The sequence below is a fragment of the Anas platyrhynchos genome, chromosome 1 (genome assembly GCF_047663525.1).
Source record: "Anas platyrhynchos isolate ZD024472 breed Pekin duck chromosome 1, IASCAAS_PekinDuck_T2T, whole genome shotgun sequence".
Lineage (NCBI taxonomy): Eukaryota > Metazoa > Chordata > Aves > Anseriformes > Anatidae > Anas > Anas platyrhynchos.
The window spans coordinates 28,922,078-28,943,666 of NC_092587.1; the positions used below are offsets into that span (position 1 = coordinate 28,922,078).

The 21,589-nt window shown below is 39.4% G+C and overlaps 1 protein-coding gene across 5 annotated transcripts in view; it reads left to right on the plus strand.

Annotated features, from left to right (window-relative positions):
• The window catches only part of DOCK4 (dedicator of cytokinesis 4), a 247,477-nt gene extending 227,738 nt beyond the window's left edge, over window positions 1-19,739 (plus strand). For 2 of the 5 annotated variants that reach the window (XM_038185199.2, XM_038185202.2), the window contains 11 exons: window positions 2,982-3,065; window positions 4,513-4,632; window positions 4,980-5,101; window positions 5,371-5,491; window positions 5,998-6,079; window positions 6,315-6,424; window positions 7,543-7,710; window positions 9,822-9,894; window positions 12,507-12,620; window positions 13,518-13,579; window positions 16,588-19,739. In XM_038185199.2, coding sequence (XP_038041127.2) covers window positions 2,982-3,065; window positions 4,513-4,632; window positions 4,980-5,101; window positions 5,371-5,491; window positions 5,998-6,079; window positions 6,315-6,424; window positions 7,543-7,710; window positions 9,822-9,894; window positions 12,507-12,620; window positions 13,518-13,579; window positions 16,588-17,013 — 1,482 coding nt within the window. In that variant the 3' untranslated portion in view covers window positions 17,014-19,739. The remainder of the gene's footprint in view (window positions 1-2,981; window positions 3,066-4,512; window positions 4,633-4,979; window positions 5,102-5,370; window positions 5,492-5,997; window positions 6,080-6,314; window positions 6,425-7,542; window positions 7,711-9,821; window positions 9,895-12,506; window positions 12,621-13,517; window positions 13,580-16,587) is intronic. The other 3 variants (XM_038185205.2, XM_038185207.2, XM_038185208.2) reach the window with 2 other exon arrangements.
• Window positions 19,740-21,589: the final 1,850 nt, after the last annotated feature.

The window sequence follows — 21,589 nt, forward strand, 5'->3', positions numbered from 1 at the left end:
TAAAATGTATTATTCAAAAATATCCAAACATTTACTTCAATACTAGATTTGTCTCCAAAAGTTGTTCCTGATTATTATAATCTCTAAATCACCTTAAAAAAAAAAAAGCTTACATTTTTGGGATGCTATATTTTCATGAACCTATGTGGGACTGAAACTGCAATAATAAGAAGGAAGGAGTATTTTTTTTCATCTCGGCTTGATCTCTCTGTTTCTCTTACTAGTCTTATGAAATACTTGAATTGACTGCTTGTTCCTTTTCCATTTAAAATGTCAAGTTGAGTAGTTATCCACTTGTGTCAAAGGCTACAAGATTTGGTGTTCAGTCAATAGTGGTAAATTTGATAAAACTGCACCTAAATTAAACGAGAGATTTGAGTCTGCTATAGTGTTAGAACCTGTCATTAATACTGCAGCATTATGAAAGCTGCGGGGCTAATGCAAAGCAATACCATGTTTGATGTTTCACAGCTGCCTTTAAACAAAAAGGACAACAAAGCTGTTTAGCATAGCAAAACACCACGAATGTCGTCCCTGGAGCAATAGAATCATGTCAGAGCTATGTCTGGTTTGAATTAGTAGTATCTGAGCTTGGTCAGAGCTAGCTGGGTGTCTCTGCATGGCTCTTCCTATTCTTCAGGAGTGTATTAGATGTTTTAGCTTGTTCCATTCTTTTTACTGTTCTTAGCTTCAATTCTTGATCTCCTAGGTAGTCTTCACTTTTAGTTTTTGATTCCCTTCTGTCCTTCACCCATTTCTCTCTCTTTCACTATCTAAAATAGGATATTACACATTTGTGTTTCACCAGTTTGTGTTTTAAATGCACAAACTGATTGTACTGGCTGTGAGATTTGTGTGTTTTCTTCTTCACCCTTTTCATATTCCCTTTTCAGTCTTTATGTTTTCCTGCTGTTTCGCCATTTCTCACCTCTTTTCTTTCTTCCTGCTTTCCTGTCCTCTGTAAGTGCTTTTCTCTGTCCATGTGGTTTGCTTACTTTAGCCTTTTCCCCTGTACAAAACTCAGTCAGTCTTGGAGCATGTGGTCTTTAAGGTAAGTTTAACTGTGTCTGTACAGATACTTTCTGTCCCTTTTGGCAACTTCCCAGCTTTAAAACATAGAAGACCCAGCAAATAATGGATTTTGGCCAACTTCTGGCTTCTTGATTCGTCCCTCTTTTTTTTTTTTTTTTTTCCTTCTTCTTCTTTCCTGATGGGATAAAAAAGATTCAAAGATTCATCTCTAATTACTGTGCATTTGATATTGCATCTGTTAGAAATACCATTTCTTTCACTGGTTTTGGTACAGAGTAGATCCCAAGAAAATCCAGAGAAGTGATAGTTATGCAAAACCTTTCTGTATGCTAAAAAGCATCAAGTGTGTTTTGTGCCCATTAACACCTCTCAGATTGCACTTTATGCTATAACATGTGTTTCTTTAAGCTCCTTTGCATATGCTATAAATAGAGTAGAGGCACTTTCATGCTTAATTATTGGAAACCACCAGTTCCAAGACTGTTACTGGATTTAGTCAAATTCTGGTGGTTTTGCTTTTTTCTCCTAAAATACTGGAGATTTTGCTTAAAGTTAGATTATTACATCTCTGACTCATATTACAGCTCTTGCAGTTCTCTCTCAGCTCAAAACTACTGAGACACCACCTGCTTGATATTGAAAAAAATATTAAGATTTTAGATGAGGGAAAAAAATTCAGCTGGCAGAAGTTTGGGGTTTGGGATTTTAGCAAGTATCAGAGGTCTCCTTTCTACAGTTTAGACTTACAAGACTTCATGTTGACTTATCTGCAGTGAGAGGGCCATGTGAAATAAATGTTCTTCACTACAGTATCAGCATTTTCTGGATAGGCCTCAGCACTTCCTTATTATGAGTTGCCACAGCATGAGACTTCAGAACTGTCAGAGGAAGGGGTATATTAATCTCCAGCTCCACCTTTCCCTGTATTTACAAATGATTATGCATAGCAGAGATATTAACAGCTGAAGGTGGATGGAGGGTGGATTTAAGTGGTATATGAGAGAATCACTAACACAAGTGGAAATCAGAGCACAGAGTAACAACTACTGTCCTCTCAGCTCTGTGGAAAGCAAACTGTGTGTATGTAAGCATGCGAACGGAGACCTTTTGTGACAAATGCACTTCTGAGAAGGTCTGTAAATCTCTCAAAGGAGCATCTGGGAATTTTCTTTATAGAACAGAGCCGAGGAGCGCTGTGAATTCAATGTAATCCCTTTGCAGTGTAGGATAGGTGCCGTGGTAAGGAAGATGCAACCATGAACATGTTGCATGAACTATGTCCAGGCTACTGCTGGTAGGTAAAATGACTTCAGGGTATTATGGCTGGTGCTACTTAAGCATTGAAGATGGCATGGAAAGTCATGTAAGCTCGTTAACATGCCTGGATGTTTATCAGATGTTCCTGTAGTGGAAAAAAGTGTGGCTTTTTGAAATTTTGAAAATTTCATTTTGAAATCACTGAGTTCTTTCAAACCTTAATCATATTAAGAATGAAAAAGATTGTGTCACAGCTCCAATACATGTAACAGCATACAATTATGTGTTGTTCTTAAGGTATCTTTATATTTAATGGATAGTGAACCTCCTAGTGTGAAGACTTCCTGCCTAAATCTTTGCAGTTATTTGAAACTTCTAGATCACAATAAATGAGGGAGAGATGTTTAGTTTCAACTATGATTTCCAAATCAGGTTTCCAAATTTGATTCATGATCTGTCCAGGATACTGAACAACTGATTGAATTACACATAAAGAATGGATTCATTTTATTTGTTCATACTCCAGTAATGCCAAAATGAATAATTAATTATTTAGCACTCTTTAGCATCTTCAATTGTATTGGAAAAGGATCTTTTGTTTCAAAAATACCATGAAGAAAGTGTTGTTTAAAAAAAAGAAGTCTTTTGTTTCTACTCTTTTTACATGACTTTGTGATTTTATTCTCCTTTAGGCATTCTTTATCAAAGAATATGTTTTGAACCATCCAGAGGATGGAGAGAAGATTACGCGCTTGAGAGAGCTGATGCTCGAGCAGGTAAAGTGTGGAAAAAAATGGCTAGGTTGCCTGTTCAGCTGTTCTAGCTAAAGCGATATGTCCCCAAATAAAATATTGAATTTCAGAGATTAGTAATTGCTTAGCGGTCTTCAGTATTTTTCTGAATTAGATTCCAAATAGACAGCAACTTCCTATATAAGCAGGTCATGTTAGTATATTCTCCCTAGTCCCTTTCATCATCATCTTAATCTATTCAAACTATTCTAAATTAGAAGTTGAACAAGAGCCAATTTTTTGTCTTCTGATGATCATGTGCAAATATTTGCACAACATATTTTACCACTACTACAGAACAGACATTCTCACTAAAAGGTTTGATGGCTTAGCCAAATATTTGTACATTGCAGTTTACCACTAGTACAGAATAGACATTATTTTTACAACAAAGTTTATCATAAGAGCAAAAAGGGAGAAATTCCACACAGTGGAATGCTCTATTCATTGTATGTTCTTTGTATTATTACCTCATTTTTCCTATTTACCGTGGTCCTTACATCATGAATATTCCTCTGTACTAACCTTTAGAATTTAAAAATAAGAGTTAGTAAATTCCTATGACAAAATGTGGACTCCCAGCAATTTCAGTTAAAACCTGTCTGGTACACGCAGGTGATTTAACAGAAAACACAAAGTATCCAGAAAGGCCAGGCTGGCTTGGTGTGTGGATGCATGAGCTGGGATTATAAACCGGGGTCAGTGATGCTGTGCAGCTGCATTGCCCCCGAGAGGCCAACTCAAAACATCGGCAGTAGCTCTCATCCAAAGATATTACAGCACAGTATAACTATTTTGTTTTGATATTCAGATTTATCTGACTCACCATTTAACCGATTCAATATTTTATATTCCTGTGACTAAATTTGAGCAAGATGGGAGTTTTAGCAAGGTTATTCTGAAGCCTGTTGTGCCTTACACTGGGGATATACATAAAGCCACTGCTTACTGAGGTCTCTGTGGAAATGAGATAGAGCAGAGAACAAAGGATTTCACAGAAAATACATTCCAAGGTCTCAGGTGGACGTGGTTATTGCTGTTCTCTTTCATGTTTTTTATGATATCTGTTCTCATTTCATTTAGGGCTTAGGACTGCTACTTTGTACAGTTACCATTTAGCCAGATTTTTCACTACATTATCTGTAGTAGTTTTTAGATTAGAACTGAATTCACATAAGCCAAATCTTTTGGAAAATCAAGTAGTAAAATATGAAGAGGCATAAATCCTCTTGTGTGTCCCTTTTTTTTTGTCTTAGGCATGGTTTGATAACAGTTTTCTCAGGGTTGTAAATAAATTATTTTAATACAGTATGTATTTCATCTTTTGAACGACCAACATTTATGATACTACTACTAATAAAAAAGTAATGAAAGTGTAAGGAAAACAAATAAAAAAAATGTTTTCCCCTCTTTCCTGCTGTCTCTTCTGCAGGCACAGATTTTGGAGTTTGGCTTAGCAGTGCATGAGAAGTTCGTGCCCCAGGACATGAGGCCTTTGCACAAAAAGCTGGTGGATCAGTTCTTTGTGATGAAGTCCAGTTTGGGAATACAGGTACATGAGCAGGTGCACAGATGAACCAGGAGACAGTCTAGTTGCGTTAATGGTTTTTAATTTTCCTAAGCAACATATAGTGACATCTTTTGGTTGTTTGTGCACATTACATCTTGTAGTATGACAAAGCAGAGGTAAAGTTCATAAACTTTCAATGCAGGGCAGAGAAAAATATTCATGTTTTACTAAAGGGAAAGTATCATCAACAAAAAGTTTTGTTTTTTTTTTTTTTGCTAATGATGAGGCTGATCTAAAACACAGCTGTAACTATTCAAATGAATATCTGTGTGTCACAAAATACTTAGTGATGTTATGTTCATTGTAACCAGTCTTTTCACACCTTGCAGGAATTTTCTGCATGTGTGCAAGCTAGCCCTATCCATTTCCCAAATGGAAGCCCTCGTGTATGCCGAAATTCAATACCTGTTTCTATGAGTCCAGATGGTGCCCGGGTAATACCACGACGCAGGCAAGTTAAATTAATAAAAGCTGTTAATGTTGTTCCTCATGGAAGATGACCCCTAGAATGTTTTGTGTGCACACTTCCTTCCTCTAAGGTCAGCCCGAAGTATCTTCAGGCATGAATCTTCACGCTTCTCACTTTCTCTCTTCCCCCTTCTCCCTCACCAATAAATTCAAATTAAATTGTAGAGGTTAATGTCATGTGCTGTTTTCACATGAAAAATGATGATTGGCAACTGCAGTTAACCATTTTGTATTTCATTATTTTCATAATAGTCCTTTGAGTTACCCAGCTGTCAATCGGTATTCATCCTCATCACTGTCATCCCAAGCTTCTGCTGAAGTCAGCAATATCACTGGGCAATCAGAAAGCTCCGATGAAGTTTTTAACATGCAGGTACAAATTATTGTCATTCTTCAAACCATTTTTTTCTTGTGAAGTTACTTATTAAATTAGTGTTTCTATTATTCCATTCAGAAATCTAAAAGTCATTGCTGATACATTTTTAAAACAAATATTTAAATGGGCTGTTAACCTCCTTAAATTACAAAGGACAATTTTTGTGTAAATGTTTCTTCCAAACTTGGAGTATGAATTTTTGACCACATTAGTAAGAATCAATTCACTTTGCAAAATTATCTGACCTTATTTAGACATTTCTGTCCAGTAGTCACAGTGACGTAATTATTTTAACATATTAATTGTATTTCTATTTATTCAATATTGTACTAAATCTTTTTGTGTAGTTACGTTAATGTTCTTTATACTGTTTTGTTGAAAAGCTTCTATAGCAAGTTACTAGTTCTTTATTTTTGGAAAAAAGTTTTAGTGAAATGTATTATAAACTTTTGCTTTCCAAAGTAGTAAGTATGCAGTGATAACACCATCTCTTCTGTGCACAGCCTAGTCCATCTACCTCAAGCCTGAGTTCTACTCATTCTGCTTCACCTAATGTGACCAGTTCTGCTCCATCCAGTGCCAGAGGTCAGTGCTCATCGCCTGTGGTAAACCGAATTAAATGATACTTGATATGTTGCACAGCTGAATCCTTAAATAACTTTTTGCACAATGTCACCAGACATTGAATTTGGCCATTTTTTTTTTTGAGGAATGAGAATTATTGGTAGCAGAGGATTTCTTTGTCATGAATAGCCTTAGAGAACTGAAATGCCTGAATATCAGTGTATGTATTTAATCCCATTACACGTTTATATTGTAGCCTCTCCTCTGTTGTCTGACAAACATAAGCATTCCCGAGATAACTCTTGCCTGTCCCCGAGAGAGAGGCCCTGCAGTGCCATCTACCCTACTCCTTCAGAAACCTCACAGGTAGGAAACTTTCTGGGAGGCCCCCAAAAGTTAAGATGACATTAAAGGCACTTGAACTTTGAGCAGATTTTGTCCGCTCACTGCTATGTTACATATATATTTTAATAAATAACAGCTTAGCACACATGAAAGAGGGGTGAATAGAATGCACTGTACTTGATCACATTTCTGCTTCCTTTTATGGGTTTAGATCTGGTTTTGATATTTACTCACTGGAGTGAGAGGTGGAAAGACTTACCAGATCATGTAACATGCTTGTCTAAAACAGCAATATTTGTTCAATCTAGAGAAGATCTAAAATGGAAAAACTAGCAGTTATCCTAGCGGTTATCCATGTTGACCTCCTCTTAATCTCTTTGAAATAGCTAATCCATCACAGTGCTAAGCCACTGTGAGATAATAACCCGGTCCATGTGGCAATTCGTATTTTCAGTGGAGTTTCAGAAAATATGTTATGTCACTCCAGAGGAAAGAATGAGTTGAGTTCTTACCTTAAAATTATTGCTACGTAGGTCTGTATACAATCCGTATCTTTCGAATTATCTGAAATGCAAAATGGGCTTGGTGAGCTAGCCAATTTTGAATCCTTATTTCATCTTTTCTTCTGATTGGACCTGCTTTTCTAAAGCACTTTCCTTTAATATAGTCACTATTTCAGTCGACACCATTACACTATGCACATCTTGCTGAAGATGAGAAAGAGGACAAGTCTATAGTGGAAGTCCCTCTTTTCAACAGTAATTCTCATTTCCACCAGAAGTTTTGCGTCTGATAAAATACAAAGTGGTAGCTCAGGATCCTTTATTTTAGACATGGTTTGTTGGTTTCTCTTTAGTTGTTGCATTCTTGTCTCTTGCTCCTTGAGTTACTGATTTGTCTGAAGTTTTTCATCTTCTGGTTTAAGCCCTCATGCTACTACCTAAGGGCTTGAGAACTAGTATTGAAGCTTAGCCAGACTTAACAACAGTCCGCAGGGAGTACTTACTGATATATCTATTGGGCACTTTCTCACTGGTAGTGGAGCCAAACCAGTGTGCAGGAAAGACCAGGAGATGTTCTTTAAATAACGCGGTTTTACAGCTTGCCGCAAAGAAAAATTATCCCATTTTTGCTCCCAGACTGCAAACTCTTGCTTTGCCAAGTGGAATGTGACTTCTGTTCCCCACTCTACCCGAGATTCGATAAGGGAGGCTGAGGAGCTCATAGGCCCAGTCCCCACTCACTCAGAGACTCGCCTGGCAGCAAAATCTCCCAATCTGTCTCTACCCTCAGTGTCCCAAGACAGGGTAAGTAGAAAACTAACTTGCTTATACAGTGAAGCATGTTTCAAAGATGAGAAGGTCTGACAGTTTCTTTTTGCGCTTTTAACTATAAATGAGGATATATCTTTCTGGGGAAAGGTGCAGTTTCTTCCTCCAGTGCTGTATTTCCTGAGTAGTGATCAGAAGGAAAATTCTGGTTCTCTACATTATGAAAAAATCCTCAGGACAACTGTAAGGAGATATCTTGGAGACAACCACAACTCTCATTAGAATTTAGATGCTCTCCTTGTACTTTCTATTTTTATTCTAACACAAGTTAACTTTTACAGTTTGTGTTGGAGCTTCACACTACATTAATGAGGAAAGGACTACCCATTTACGAATATCTTTGTTATGGCTTAACAAATGCAATTTTCACAATATTTTTTCAACCTGGAAGCATGAGATGTACAGGCAAATTCCTGCTCTTCAAGTCCAAATCCAGTCCTTTCAGGCTGTAGCAACCTCTTTTAAGGAAGTTTGATGGATTGAGTAGAACTGGACCACAGCAGTACTGCATCTGATCCTTCATTGAAACTGCTGCTCAAGGTTCTCTATGTATAGCTACATTCTGTCAGCATCCGTTTCTGATTGCTTTGTGATCTCTGACTGAGCAATTGTATGATGTCTCTCTAGCTTCTTCCATGCTCTGAGGGTGAATGTCTATTGTCATTGACTGGTTCCTTAGTTTTTGTGCTATTCTTCTTCCAACTAGAGCTTTTTGGCTTTCACATTTTTGGTTCTTTTGCATCTCATTAAACATTCTGTGATTGCTCTTGTTCTTCCATATGGTTTTATATTCCATTGTTTCAGCATGTCTTCATTTCTCTGTAACTCATGCAGCTTTTGCCACTTTTAGCTCCCCCAATTTCAGTTGCTTTTTCAGCTTCTGCTCTTTACCTTCGCAACAGAAGACAGACCTCAGCAGTAGCGCTACACTTGCCCACCAAATCCTAAAATACTGCAAACTTGCTACATAGTGAATATTTGATCCACACTAGGCAGGAACATCTGATCGCATTTTCTATCACATTAGAATACACACATAGTTACACCTCCTCAGTGTAATGGTAACTCCAGGAAAAAAGAAAATGCCTGATCCTGTGTGAAGAGCACAGCACAGATGGGCAAACCTAGTCTATGTCAAAGTCTACCAATACATTCACTTACAAGATGCTTTAAATCAAGTCAAATAGGGCATGGATTCTGTGATTCTGTATTTATTCTTCACTCTGAAACATGGTGCTGCAAAAGATCTACAATGATTGCTCTGGAGATGGGTTTGCCATTGTGTGGAACCACAGTGTAGTGTCTCAGCAGCTTGGCATGGGGCCTTCATGAACACTGAGAGGAGGTGTGAGAATAGGGTTTGATAGGTTTGGATTTCACTGATCTTCCCTTAATAAAATGAAAAAAAGAAAAAAAAAAAAGTAAAATTGGAATTAACTGCATATTATTTACTCCTGTTGTCAGGATAAACTAGTAACCCACTGATTGTTTGAATGTTGCCAAAAGAAATAATTAGTGGGATTTTAAAGTAATTTTGTAAATGTTCTGTGACACTTTTAAGTTAATATTCAGAAAAGGAAAGGAAAAACATACCTTGTGGATCAGGTCTTATCTACAAGAGAAGCATGAATGATACTACTAAAAAGTTAGGGTAGGAAATAATACATTATGATCTTCAAAGGTAACACCCATAATTTAAATATCTTCAAACACTACACCTTGGCCAGATGCTGATTCTGCAATGAAGTTATTGCAAATCTATCCATGCACATGTTTAGCACTTCATCAAGTTAACGCACTCAGATATCACTTGAGGAATGAGCCTAGTTTCGTCTTGGAGGGAGCAGGAAACTGACAGAGTTCAGTATATGATAATCTTCCCACTGAGTGTGTACAATTTTCAGACAACTAGTCTGTTCGTATACATGTGTTTTTATTAAGCTATTTATGTTCGTAGGTGGTGTTTATCACTCTACTTCCAAGTAGACGTGTGTGGTAGGGATAACAACAAAAATATATTTGTTTTCTCAAAGGCTACTCAAATACATCTGCAGTTATACATAAACTGTGCTGTTCTCAATTTACAGAGAATGCTGTTTAATCATGTTGGAGATGGTGCTTTGCCACGAAGTGATTCCAATCTGCCTGGCCCTGACAAAGGTGAGTGGAAATCATAGAATCATTAAGGTTGGAAAAAACCTCTAAGATCATCTGGCCTGACCATCCCTCTACCACAAATATCACCCTCCCAGTCTTGGAATCCATGAAAATTCATGTCATGTTCTTGTAGAATGCCAACTGTTGAGCACATAATGTCATCTCCAAGCCTCAAAGCACTAACTAAAGCACGCTAATGTTGTCAAGTTTCAAAGCCCTGCCGAAAAGAGGAGTAAATGGTGCCTGTTCGAACTGAGTGAACTCAGAAGGGCCCATGAGTTTAAAGGAAAGGGTGGTGCAGATTGTGTGAGATCTGTCCTTTCACCTGCTTTGTTAGAGTAGTGTAGGGAGTTGAACCCTGCCGAATATGGACTTCTGGAGACTAGGGCAAAGGGAAGCTAAAGTTCCATGGGCAGGATCATGAAGTCTGGTACCTGCAAGTTCCCTTTATCAAACATGTCTCTGTGATTTTGGTTATGCTTTGGAAGGGAAAAGATCAATTTTTGTTTGTTTGTTTGTTTGTTTTTTCCTAATCAAAGTAAATAAGAAAGAAACCTATGAATTTCAATAAACAATATTGCCTTCTATAATTTTTCACATGGGGAAATTCAATATTATTGGCACAGTTGTTTTGCCAAGATTTTGTTATGTGCTCTTTATGCATTTTGTGCTCCATAATTTCATTGTGCTACCCTTTGTTGCACAATGAATAAAGGCTACAATAAAATAGATGTATTAAAAGCTAACATTTCAAGAGCATACTGTAAACAAGAACTGACGGAGAATCAGATTTTCATCAGTAAGAGTTGATTTTTATAAATATTCGTGTGTCCAAGTTTTGGTGTAAAATGAAGAGTGGAATTTTTCATAGGAGTGAAAGACATGAAATAACATGAAAATGTCAAAACTTTTCCATTGGTCTATGCAGCCAAGTACATTACAAAATTGCTAAAATAAAGTATTCTCTCCAGGAGACTTTTTAGCAGTCCAAAGAATTGACTACTAGGGTAACTTAAAAGGAAAAAAATTGGCTTCTCAAGAGATTCAGGCATTTGAAGTACCCAGGCCTGGTGCCAAGTCATTTTTAGGATGAGGGCAAAACCATGCTGCTAGGTGACAGCCTACGATAAAAAGCAAACAGTGAATTGCATACTCTGGCAATAAAAAGGCAAAATGATCCTCTAGAAAACAGATTATTCTGTGCGCTATTCTCAGGGTCAACTGATGTACAATTATGCTGTAACAATATTGTTACAGATATGGTACAAATAATATATATATATTATATATATATATATATATATATATATAAAATGTTTTTTTTGTGTTAAATCTGGTATAGGCCAGTATAGCATAATTCCAGTCCGTCTGAAAGCCCTCGTTGCTTCTACAATAGCAATAATTGCTAACATGAATTAGCATTCAGCAGCAGCACTTTGCTTTCCACACCATCTTATTAAATGAGCATGAAGTTCTTCCATGTGGTTCCTCACAAGTGTGACACTAGCAGACAAGAAGGAAACTGTCATGCAAGGCATAAGCTCATGTTACTTCCTGAAAAACTTTTAACTTGGTGGAAGAGGTTTGAGGTTTTAAAGCTGTCAGGTATTCTTCACCTCTGTTAGTTTGTTTGTTTGTCTCATTTTTTGTTTGTTTGTTTTCTTTGGAAGCAGCTTGTTCACCGTTTATAGGATGTGTAAGAAAAATTGGAAATTTTTCGTTCATTTGTGTCCTGTGCATGTTAAATGACCTTTGTGTCTGTCTTACTCTTTCCAATAGCAGTGGCTCTATGATAACAAGAAATAATCCAGTTCCATTATTAAGTTGTTCCAAACTTTATGGGGATCATTCAATTAGAGACATGGAATTTGGTAAAAGTAACACAGATAATACAACGGCCAATTTTATACATGTCCAGGTGATAGTCAATTTGCAGGCCCCTGGACCACAGATAAAGACAGTGTGTATAAATTGTGTTAATCCATAATATTTTAATTTGATTTTGTTCAAACACTTTTACATTTCTTCCCCTCTTCACTCCCTCCATTTTGCGCCCTTCTTTCCATCTTCTTTCACTTCTGAGTTCATAGCCTATGCAGGCAACAAAAGACAATTAGCACTGAAAGCTTTCTGAGGGATCTTGATTGGAATTTGGTGAGTTCCTTTCTCTAGTCCCTTCTGCATATAAAATGAGTTAATGGAAACAGTTTGTGAATAGGCTGTTCTCTTACACCTAGAAACCTTTAAATAGGAGTCTGGTGCAAAGATAAACTGATGATATTAACAGGCTTCAAAGCTCCCCTTTGTGGGAGATTTGCAGTACACCAGAGTGCTGTATCAGCTGCTGCTGTCATTGGTGGTCCAAACTGCTATACAATCTCAAACTGACCCAAGGGCCAGATGCGTATGTCAGGCAAAGCAGGAGACTGACAGGCTTTACTGAAGAGCCTTTCAAATGATGATGCAACCACGAGAGCTTTTCAGGCATCCTGTTACAGTTGTTTAACATTTTCACTCTACATGTTTGTACCCTCGCAGAGAAAGGCAAGTAAGAGAGCTTGAATGTGACAGCTAAAAGTGGTGCTGCCTGTGTCAGCTTTTGCATTCTCTTCCAGCTGTAAACACCACTCCCAGCAGCTGGAGCCTGGACAGTGGGAAAGAAGCCAGAAACACATCAGAGAGTGGAAAGCTTATATCTCCTCCTGTACCACCCAGACCTGCACAGACTGGTGAGTTAATGGACATCTCAGGCTAAGCTCCAGTTAAAAAATGATTTATTTGAGTGCTTAGATTCTTTCCGCTCTGACTAACATTTAACTTCTTGGGCACGTTAGTTTATTATTTGATTACTTACATAGAAGGCTGTAGAACTTCAAGTATTTTCATCTCATTAGGCTTCTTTGTAGCATTCTGTTTCTAGTACTCTGCCTCTTCATTTAATGACTGTGTAGTTTCAGACAGTTCATTCTGGTAACTAGGGAGGATGATCAAATTTAATCTTTTGATCTTATGATAATTAGAGGTTAGCAATCGGAAATGATCATTAAAGAAAAAGAATCTTACCACATGCACAGCAATCATGAAAGTACGTGAGTTCTGTTCCTATAACCAATTTGCCCTTCAAAAGACTAATTTCCATTTAAAGAAAAGACTTCTTAAGTGGTATTAGAAATATAATTGCTCTCAAGGGGGTGGAAACTTTTTGGAGTTTTAGCCTTATGCCTCAAAGTAAGTACATTTTATATGGTGTTTTTTCTTACTTAAAAATACAGAACATAGTTCTTAAGAAAAAAAAAAAAAGGAAGATGGGAAAAGGAGAGAAGAAAATACTGACTTAATTTGAGTCCTGTATTATTTGGCAGGATGTAAACCAATTTAAAGTGGTATAAAATAAAAGATGGATGCAGAAATTTCTTGTACTTTATTGGTTATATGGCAAGATAATCCTGAAAAAAAAAAATATAAACAGTATCTCTAAGACTATTTGCAACTATTGAGCAAATACATAGAGGGAACCAGAGATAATGTTTGTATGTAGAATGATCTCTTATCTATTTAAAAAGATTTCTTAATGAAAATTGTAAAGTTGTAATGCTGACTGCATTGAAATCTTTCTGACTTTACAGCATCACCAGCAAGGCACATAGCCACTGTTTCCCCTTCTCCTGCTGGCAGATCACCAATGAAGGTATTGTCTTTTTGCAAGTGAATTTCCTTTGTGGGAATGACTGTAGGTGTTGTGAGGTATATCATATACATTAAATATGTTATTTGGGATTACATCTTTAATTCATTATACTGAATTATATATATTTAGTTCATTATCATATGCCTATTCAAAATCCAAAAAGTAAGTAGTCCTATCATAGCAGGTCTGAAGATTTTCAAAACTGCAGGTAAGAAACATAACCTTCAGGCTCTGTAGTGTGTCAGTATCAGACTTCTCACTAACATGTGCAATCAAGCTCACCTGAGTCAGTGGACAAAATGGAGTGTAAGAAATAAATGTAAGAAGTGCCAGGTAGTCCAGAATGCTGTCTCCAGCAGTGGCAAAAGGAGATGCCAGTTAAGGAGACACTGTTGTGCAGCCCATTCCTTTCACTCCTCCAGCATCCAGAGCTGTTGCGTTAAGGGTGTTAATCTCTGATCCAGCAATTTTAACACCCAGTACCTCTGCAGAGCTGTCCAGGGAGGCTGTGTGAGAAGTTGGAAGGAGTTTGAAGCTTGTCAGTAGGAAACACTAGGCACAGCCTGTGAATAAGCATTGGTTCTTCTGTGGAAGCTGGGCGCCCATAGCAACAGGGGCTAAACTGAGCAGGTTTCATTTCTGTTTCAAGATATTTGAAGATATTGGTACCCATTTGTTGTGCAACAGCTTATTGGTTAGAAAGCCTGACCAGGAAATCTGTCTCCCATGGCACCGGAGAACATGAACACGCAGCCTGTGCACAGTTCATGAAAACCCCGCTGCTGACAGACTGCACAACATTACTCTCAGGGATAAACTCTGCCAACCCATTGAAGCTGAGATAATTGTGCAGTTGCAATTACGGGGGTCAGCAACCTAGAAGGAGAGCAAATCAGAGGGTGCGCATCTCCTGGGGGCAAGGGAAGCGGCACCCCAAAAATGCCTCCTTTCCCTTGAGGTCCCTAACCACAAGTCTGCAGTCGTTTTTCTGCCTACTGTCCCATGAGCCTGTTACTTCTCCGCTTGTGTTGCTGCAAAGTGGACCAGGTTCAACACAGAGTGATTTTGCTTGACGTCAAGTGCCCATAGTCCCATTGCCATGGTACACTTCTGCTGAAGTGAGTGCTGATGCCAGATTTTGCACTAGCTGCTTACGAGGAAGCGTGTCAGAGCATTAGGGTGTTGTACAAAAGGCGAGCGACGGCCTGCATTCTTCAATTGAATCAGTACAGCTGGTTCTTAGGGGTATCTCAAGCTCATCCTAACCTTTTCTTCTAAAGGCCCAGACAGAATTTAAGCATTTTACAGCCAAACTCTGGAATGAATGCCACCTGGGAGGAGAGGAATGTTGGCCCAGAATACTTGTGAGAGTTGCTGGATCTCGCTTCAGGCATCCATGAGTTTCCAGACACTTTGGGTGTCTAGACTGTTACTCACCGCCGACAGGAGCAGTTTGCAGCGCTGTCAGGAGCTAAGTGCTTACCCCTGCTCAGCTCCTGAATTGAAGCAGGCAGGATTTACGCATATTTGCTGCTGTTCTGAGTGACAAAAGCAAAGCTTCTAAATCTTATCTATAGTCACTTAATCCAAGTGTCAAGTGCTCTTGGAACTTGAACCTATTGCATCACTTATTTGAAAAGTTTGACCCTGGATGTTTGTGTGGATAGCATTGCAGCTGCAGCTTCCTTACGCACAGGGAAGAATCTGAAGCAAGTATTTAATAAGCAGCATCCCCACAACATGTGAAATGTTTTCAACATATACTGAGGTTATAAGAAAACTTGCTCTGTTTTTCTGTAGCTCGAATGGCTCAATCTTTAGCTTTTGTTCCAGCTATTATGTTCTGCCAGAGAAGGCTGTCTTAGTCCAAAACCCACTGATGCAAATGAATATTTTTCCATTGCTTTCAGGGCGCTGCGGATCCAGTCCTAATAACTGAGATTATCTCAACAGAATAAAGTCAGTGCAGCCAGCTCGTACCTTTCTGCCCCTTTTCACTCCCTCCCCTCCTCACCCCTGTTGCATGGCTCACACTTCTCTCACCTAAAGCCGAGCAGCTGGGTGCCAGGCAGTCTAATAAGAACCGGGGTCAGAAATGTGTCTTTGACATGATTTCTCCAGTTCTTTGTTAGTCTGTGCTAGAGACCATTAAATCTAGGTTGTCTCAGGCTGCTCTCGTCAAAATCAGACATGTCGCAAAGCCTTTTCAACTTGTGATGTGTGCTCTAGCATCTGACAGCGTTAGCTGAACTTGCTTTGCTAGGAGAGGACTCCACAGTGTCAGATAGGGCTTTCCTGCCCCTGCCTCTGCTCCTTGTCGGTGCTGTCGTTGGGCCCTCACTTTCCCCACAGACCCGCAGGGCTGCTGGTGTAGCACCTGCAACCTTTGCCCTCCCCCGGACCCTTGTCCCCAGGGCTGTGGTGGTGTTGGGGTCGTGCAGAGTGGCACGGTGCGTCTGAAAAACACGCGGGAGAGGGGACGGAGGAACTGCAGTGCAAACGCCACGGCCTAAATGTGCTGTTCGTTGCATGACTTAACTAAAAGTTGTGAGAACAGCTTTGGAAAATGGATGTTGAAGAAGAGATCGAAGCATCGGCTCTGAATGCGATGCAAGTCCTGTGTTTTGGCGTTAGGGGGCAGGACGCCACTAGGCAGACACGATGTGTGGGTATGTATTGCACTTAAAGAGCTGAGAAACTCGAGAGTTCATTTTAAAGGCTTCCAGATTTTTCCAGAGTGTGATGATAATCAGATAACATTTAAATACAGTTTTGCTTCTACTTAAATTAATTACTGGCATGAGCACTGCTTAGGGTGTACTTGGGCACTTTTGAAACGAGCTCGTTATTGGTTTCTCACTGGTTCCTAATTAAAACCGAGACACAGCGCTTTACATCTATCAAACCACGGAACCTGTGCAAATGCCTCTTTGTTTTCAGGCTGGGGGCTGAAATCTCTCCCTGCTTTACCGCGGGTAAATTCTTCTTATTCCCTTTCGTTTGAGCAGGGGTCCGTGCAGTCATTCACGCCGTCTCCAGTGGAGTATCACTCCTCGGGGCTCATATCCAATTCCCCGGTGCTGTCGGGGAGCTACAGCAGCGGCATCTCTTCGCTCAGCCGATGTAGCACGTCGGAGACGTCGGGCTTCGAAAGCCAAGGCAGCGAACAAGCAGTGACTGTCCCGAGCTACAACGTTTCGGAGGAGCCTGTGAGAAAAGAAAGCAAAACCCCGCCACCTTACAGCGTGTACGAGCGGACTTTGAAACGCCCCGTTCCTCTACCTCACAGCCTCTCCATCCCACCCGCCACAGACCCGCCGGCGCTGCCACCCAAGCCGCAGCTGGTGCGGCCGAACAACCTGGAGAACAGCAGCAGGAGGACTGAGCAGGTTCCCCGGCCCAGGCCTCTGCCGCGAAAAGTGTCTCAGTTATGAGAAGCCACTTTTTTTGTATTTAATTGCAACCAATCCGTGACCGTTTAGGAAATGGTATTTTTTAAAAAATGGTAAAATGCATTTAGTTAGGCACTTTAATGTTTTGCCCACTTTTTCTTTTCAATAATTTTTAAATGCTTGTTAATATTATGTTGCACATTTTTAAATGAAATTACTAACTTAGGTTGCCAGATATTGCAGGAAGCATGAATGAGAGGCTTTTTTTTTTTTTTTTTTTACTTTCATGGTGGTGAATACTGATAAATGCTTTTATTTGTACTTTGTTTTTATTTAAAAAATTGAATCTAAAACCCTACAATTCTCATCTGAGCTAGCTGAATGCTTCTTACAAAACACGGAATATACTGACTGGACCTTTACTACTAGAAATAAATGCACGCTTTCTAACCAAGTGTAGTCTGTAGACTAGGATGTTTCCGCAAGTAGGCTGGAAGTTGTTTCTCTTATCTGTTGAGCAGGTTGGTCATTTCAAATGTCTGTGGAAAAACTGAGATATGATGCAAGTTATACTGCAGAGAACTGAGCAAGAACGTGGTTTGGAATTTTTGAAGCAAATACTTGGTTCATGTTATTTTTGAGATTGGGAAATACCTGCATTTCGTTCGGTGGAGAGCACCTTAATGGTGAATCTTGATAACATTTCTGTGCCATGATTGTATTGCTGTACCCAGTGCATCCTTTTATTTTTGAGGTACAATTTACCTTTATTGTTCCAGTTACTGGTTTTGTTTTGATTTGTTTTTAAAAACTAGCGGTTTGCCAGTGAAGGTTCTCTGCTGTTTTTTAAGAGTTCATCCCAAAATGTGGTCTGTGTGTTACTTGGGTACAAACAAACACATTCATTTTATTCATGTACAAGAATTGGCGCTGGGTAGCACCAGGGCAATCCACTAAATGAACTAAATTGAGAAAACCCAAATTACTGGGTATCTGTCAACAAATTTCAAAAGCGAGTTCAAAGGTCGTTAACAATTTGATAACAACCTACCAAGATTCTGAACAGCTCCTTGGGTGTGCACGTACCAGGTGGAATCAGGTTTGGGGTTTGCTTTTTAGCTGGAGTTCGACACCATCGCCTATTGCAGGAGGATGGCGTTTGGCCTTACGTTGTGTTTTGATGACTGGCATCTAGAAAGCCAATGCCAAGTTGTAGGAATGTGGAGAGGAAAAAAAGAAAAAAAAAAAGAAAAAAAAGAAAAAAAAAAAGCACCTTCTGTATGTATTTTTTTGTATCCTCTTTCTTTTACTGACTATTTAACATATGCTTGGGAGCAGATGTATGAACTGCATTTTAAATCATGCTGTTAAAAATATTCTCCCTCTTTTGTTGGGAAGCTCATGTCGATTTTAGCTGTGTCTGATTTGTTGATAGTTTAACTGGAAGAAAGTGACCACTTTTTATATTCTCTCGATTAAGCCTTCAGCAGTTACAAGCTGCTGATGGTGGTTATAGAGGTTTTCTATAATAAATGTTCAAGTATTTTTGTACATAATTGGTAAATTTTAATAAGGAGTGTACCATTATGTGAAAAAGAAGCGAACAGTTGTGTATGCAGTAAGATTGTTATAATTATGCCAAATACTTTATGTATGGAAAAAGAATATTTGTAAATATGTGCTTTTAACAATAATTCTGCCATATTGACTTTACAGTTTTGAATGTCAGAAAAAATTAATATATGTTAAAATATTTATGTTTTAGTGAAAGTATTCATAACTTGAAAAGGAACAAATGAATTTTAGCTTTGTATCTTGCTGATTTCAAAGTCTGAAATTCCTTGAGCTAGCTCTTGCTTCCAACTATAACATTTTTGTGTCTGTAACCACATCATAAAAGGTGTAGAAGGCTACATATTTATGCTGATATAAAGAGGTAATGCCTGAGATTTAAATAAGGTGTCACACGTAAGATAACAAAGCTGCTTTGTTTTTGTTTTTGTTTGTTCTTTTTGTTTTGTTTTGTTTTTCTTTCCCCCTGTGTAGTTCAATAGATTTTGTTGGCTAGTGCTTGAGCACAGTATGAATCAGTGTTATTTGCTCCTGAAGCCATTTTTTTATTTCTGGCAGTGAGCAGAGTTGTTGAATTTATCATTTGTGTGTGTTACTGAAGTCAGCTTTGCAGCAAAACATTTCACGAGTTTCTGTTTACCTAGGCACTCGTCTTGGCTGCTGCATAATGGTAATATTGGAATAAAATGACTTGATTAATCTTTACAGTACAACTTGTTTTCTACGGAATGAGAGATTATAATTCAGTTTATCATGGAATTTAAGTTCTGACTCCTTGTCTTGCTAAATCCACATTCATTTGTATTAAATATCTCCCGATGGATCTAGTTTTCTCCCTACTTGGATCCTTAATTGCTTTGTGAGACAAGGTGGAGAGCATTGACCTGCTCTTCTGAACAAGTGAGGAACGTGAAATTCACTGTGAGAGTTCACTGTAAATTAACCTGCATGAGCGCTCTGTTTTTACAACCATGACATCGGGAATACTCTGAATGATAGCAGATGGTATAAAATTGACAGAGTACTCTAAAACTGAGCTGACAAATTTTCTGCTTAGCCGGTTTTGACAAATTGATTCTGTAGATCAGCTTTTCAACCTGATTTCCTATAAAAATGTAGTATGAAATTTTGTTATGTATGTTGCAATATCCAGAGCTTGAAACCCTAATGTAAATAAAGGTCTCGTTTGAATTTTATGCATCGCTCCTAAATGCAATTTGGTCACTTTGGGGATGGTGGCGAGCAATTCAGCAGCTCGTAAAAGCAGACCCACAGGAACAGGTTGCTGTTTCTTCTCAGTAGCTGGAGCATTAGCTAACATAGGCACAATGTTTGGGGTGATCGTGTATTCAAACACTGCCTTTGAGCTGCTGCTGTCTCTGGGATGCCACAGAAGCGGCTGCAGGCTCAGTCAGCTGGCTTGTAAACGGTGCCATCCAGCCCCATCTTCCCGATGGGCTCCTGCTGGTAAGTGGGAGCGAGCTACTTGCCCTGAAGTCCCAAGGCAGATCACAGCCTGTGTCCCGAGCAGAGCACAAAGCTAAAGTTGGCTCTTGCTAATAAAGTTTTTAGGGTAGTATGGATATGACCGAGTTCACCTGGAGCAGAGCAGTTACATGTGGATCTCCGTGTGAAGACTGCATCTGGCTGTCCTGCCCTGGCAGTCCTTTCTTACCTGCAAATTGTCCAAAGGAGTCTGCAAACAGCCCCATGAGCCAGCTAAAAGCTACATATCGGCAGGACAGGTCAATGCCTGAGGTGTAAATGGCAAAAAGCAGCGTGTCTGAGCGTAGCTGGGTGCAGCAAGGATTGCAGCAGCCTTGTGCCAGTAACCCAAGGGGCTGGCAGATGCTGCTGGTTGCTCTGGGGCCCTGCTGGTAGCTGGGTTTTACCCCAACACCCTGGTGGGCCGGGCAGGGCCTTACAGGTACCTGCTGAGGGGCAGAGCAGGGTGAAAGGGGGCTCACCACTGGAGCCTGTGGGATCCTGAGCTTGAACAGTTCCCCATCAGATTCTGTAAGAGAAAGCCCTCTGTGTATGTAACCCGTCTTTTTCTCCTCCCTGTAGTTCTAATTCAGCTTTTGACACGTGTCTCATACAGATGTCTGCGATTAGTTACTTTGAATAACATTACCAAAACCTCTTGCCATGAGATGGCAAAGATTTGCGAGCCTCAGGAACATGAAATGTTTTGAGCTGCCTACCTCACCTGTGCACCAAGTGTCAGGATGCTTGACTCTTCCTGGGAGGTCAAAGGAGGCTGCTGGTTGTTTTATTTTGTTTTGAAATGGGTTGTTTTATTTCATTTGTTTTTCAATTGGATTCTTCAGTAACGAGCTCGGTGTGCCTGCAATACCAGGCTGATGGCTTTGAAGACTGCATTGGGCACGGCCAACGACACCAGCGCCCCAGGCATGACTGGGCAAATGCACCCAGGTTATGACTTGTGCTAAGGACACAGTCCATAGCACCTCCCTAATTCACTGATCCTGGGTTTCTGTTTATTTCAGGAGTGGTGTGGTAGACAAAGAGAGGAGTAAACAGTTGAAAGGAAAAAAAAAAAAAAAAAAAGGCAAATGAAAACTAGGGAAAACCCATGATAGCTAGATAATTAATGCAAGCGTATCTTCACTCACCCAGGAAAAATGGGAGAGATAGAAATATTGGCTGGAGATGAAGTATCAAATCTATTTCCTTCAGCTGCTGTAGTATGATTTTATACCAGCTTAACTGCTGGTAGAGCTGTAGGGAGCAATAGGGATGCCGGGAGTCCTGACAAAATAGGTTTTTATTAGCCTTTGGGTTGTGGGTTGTTGGTTTCTGTTTTTTCCCCTTATACGTTGGTTTAACAGAGGAGAGAAGCCAGAGGACAGAAAAGTTGCAAGGGAAAAGAGTTTTTAAAGCCCTGGTTTATTTTGTTTTATAAAGTTATTTTTGCTAGACAGTTGTTTTCTTACCCCATTGTGCATAGCTGATAGCAGTGTGTTTCACAATGAGCAGAGTATTTCTGGGAGCAAATCCGTGTCCAAATTTCATTGGAAATTGC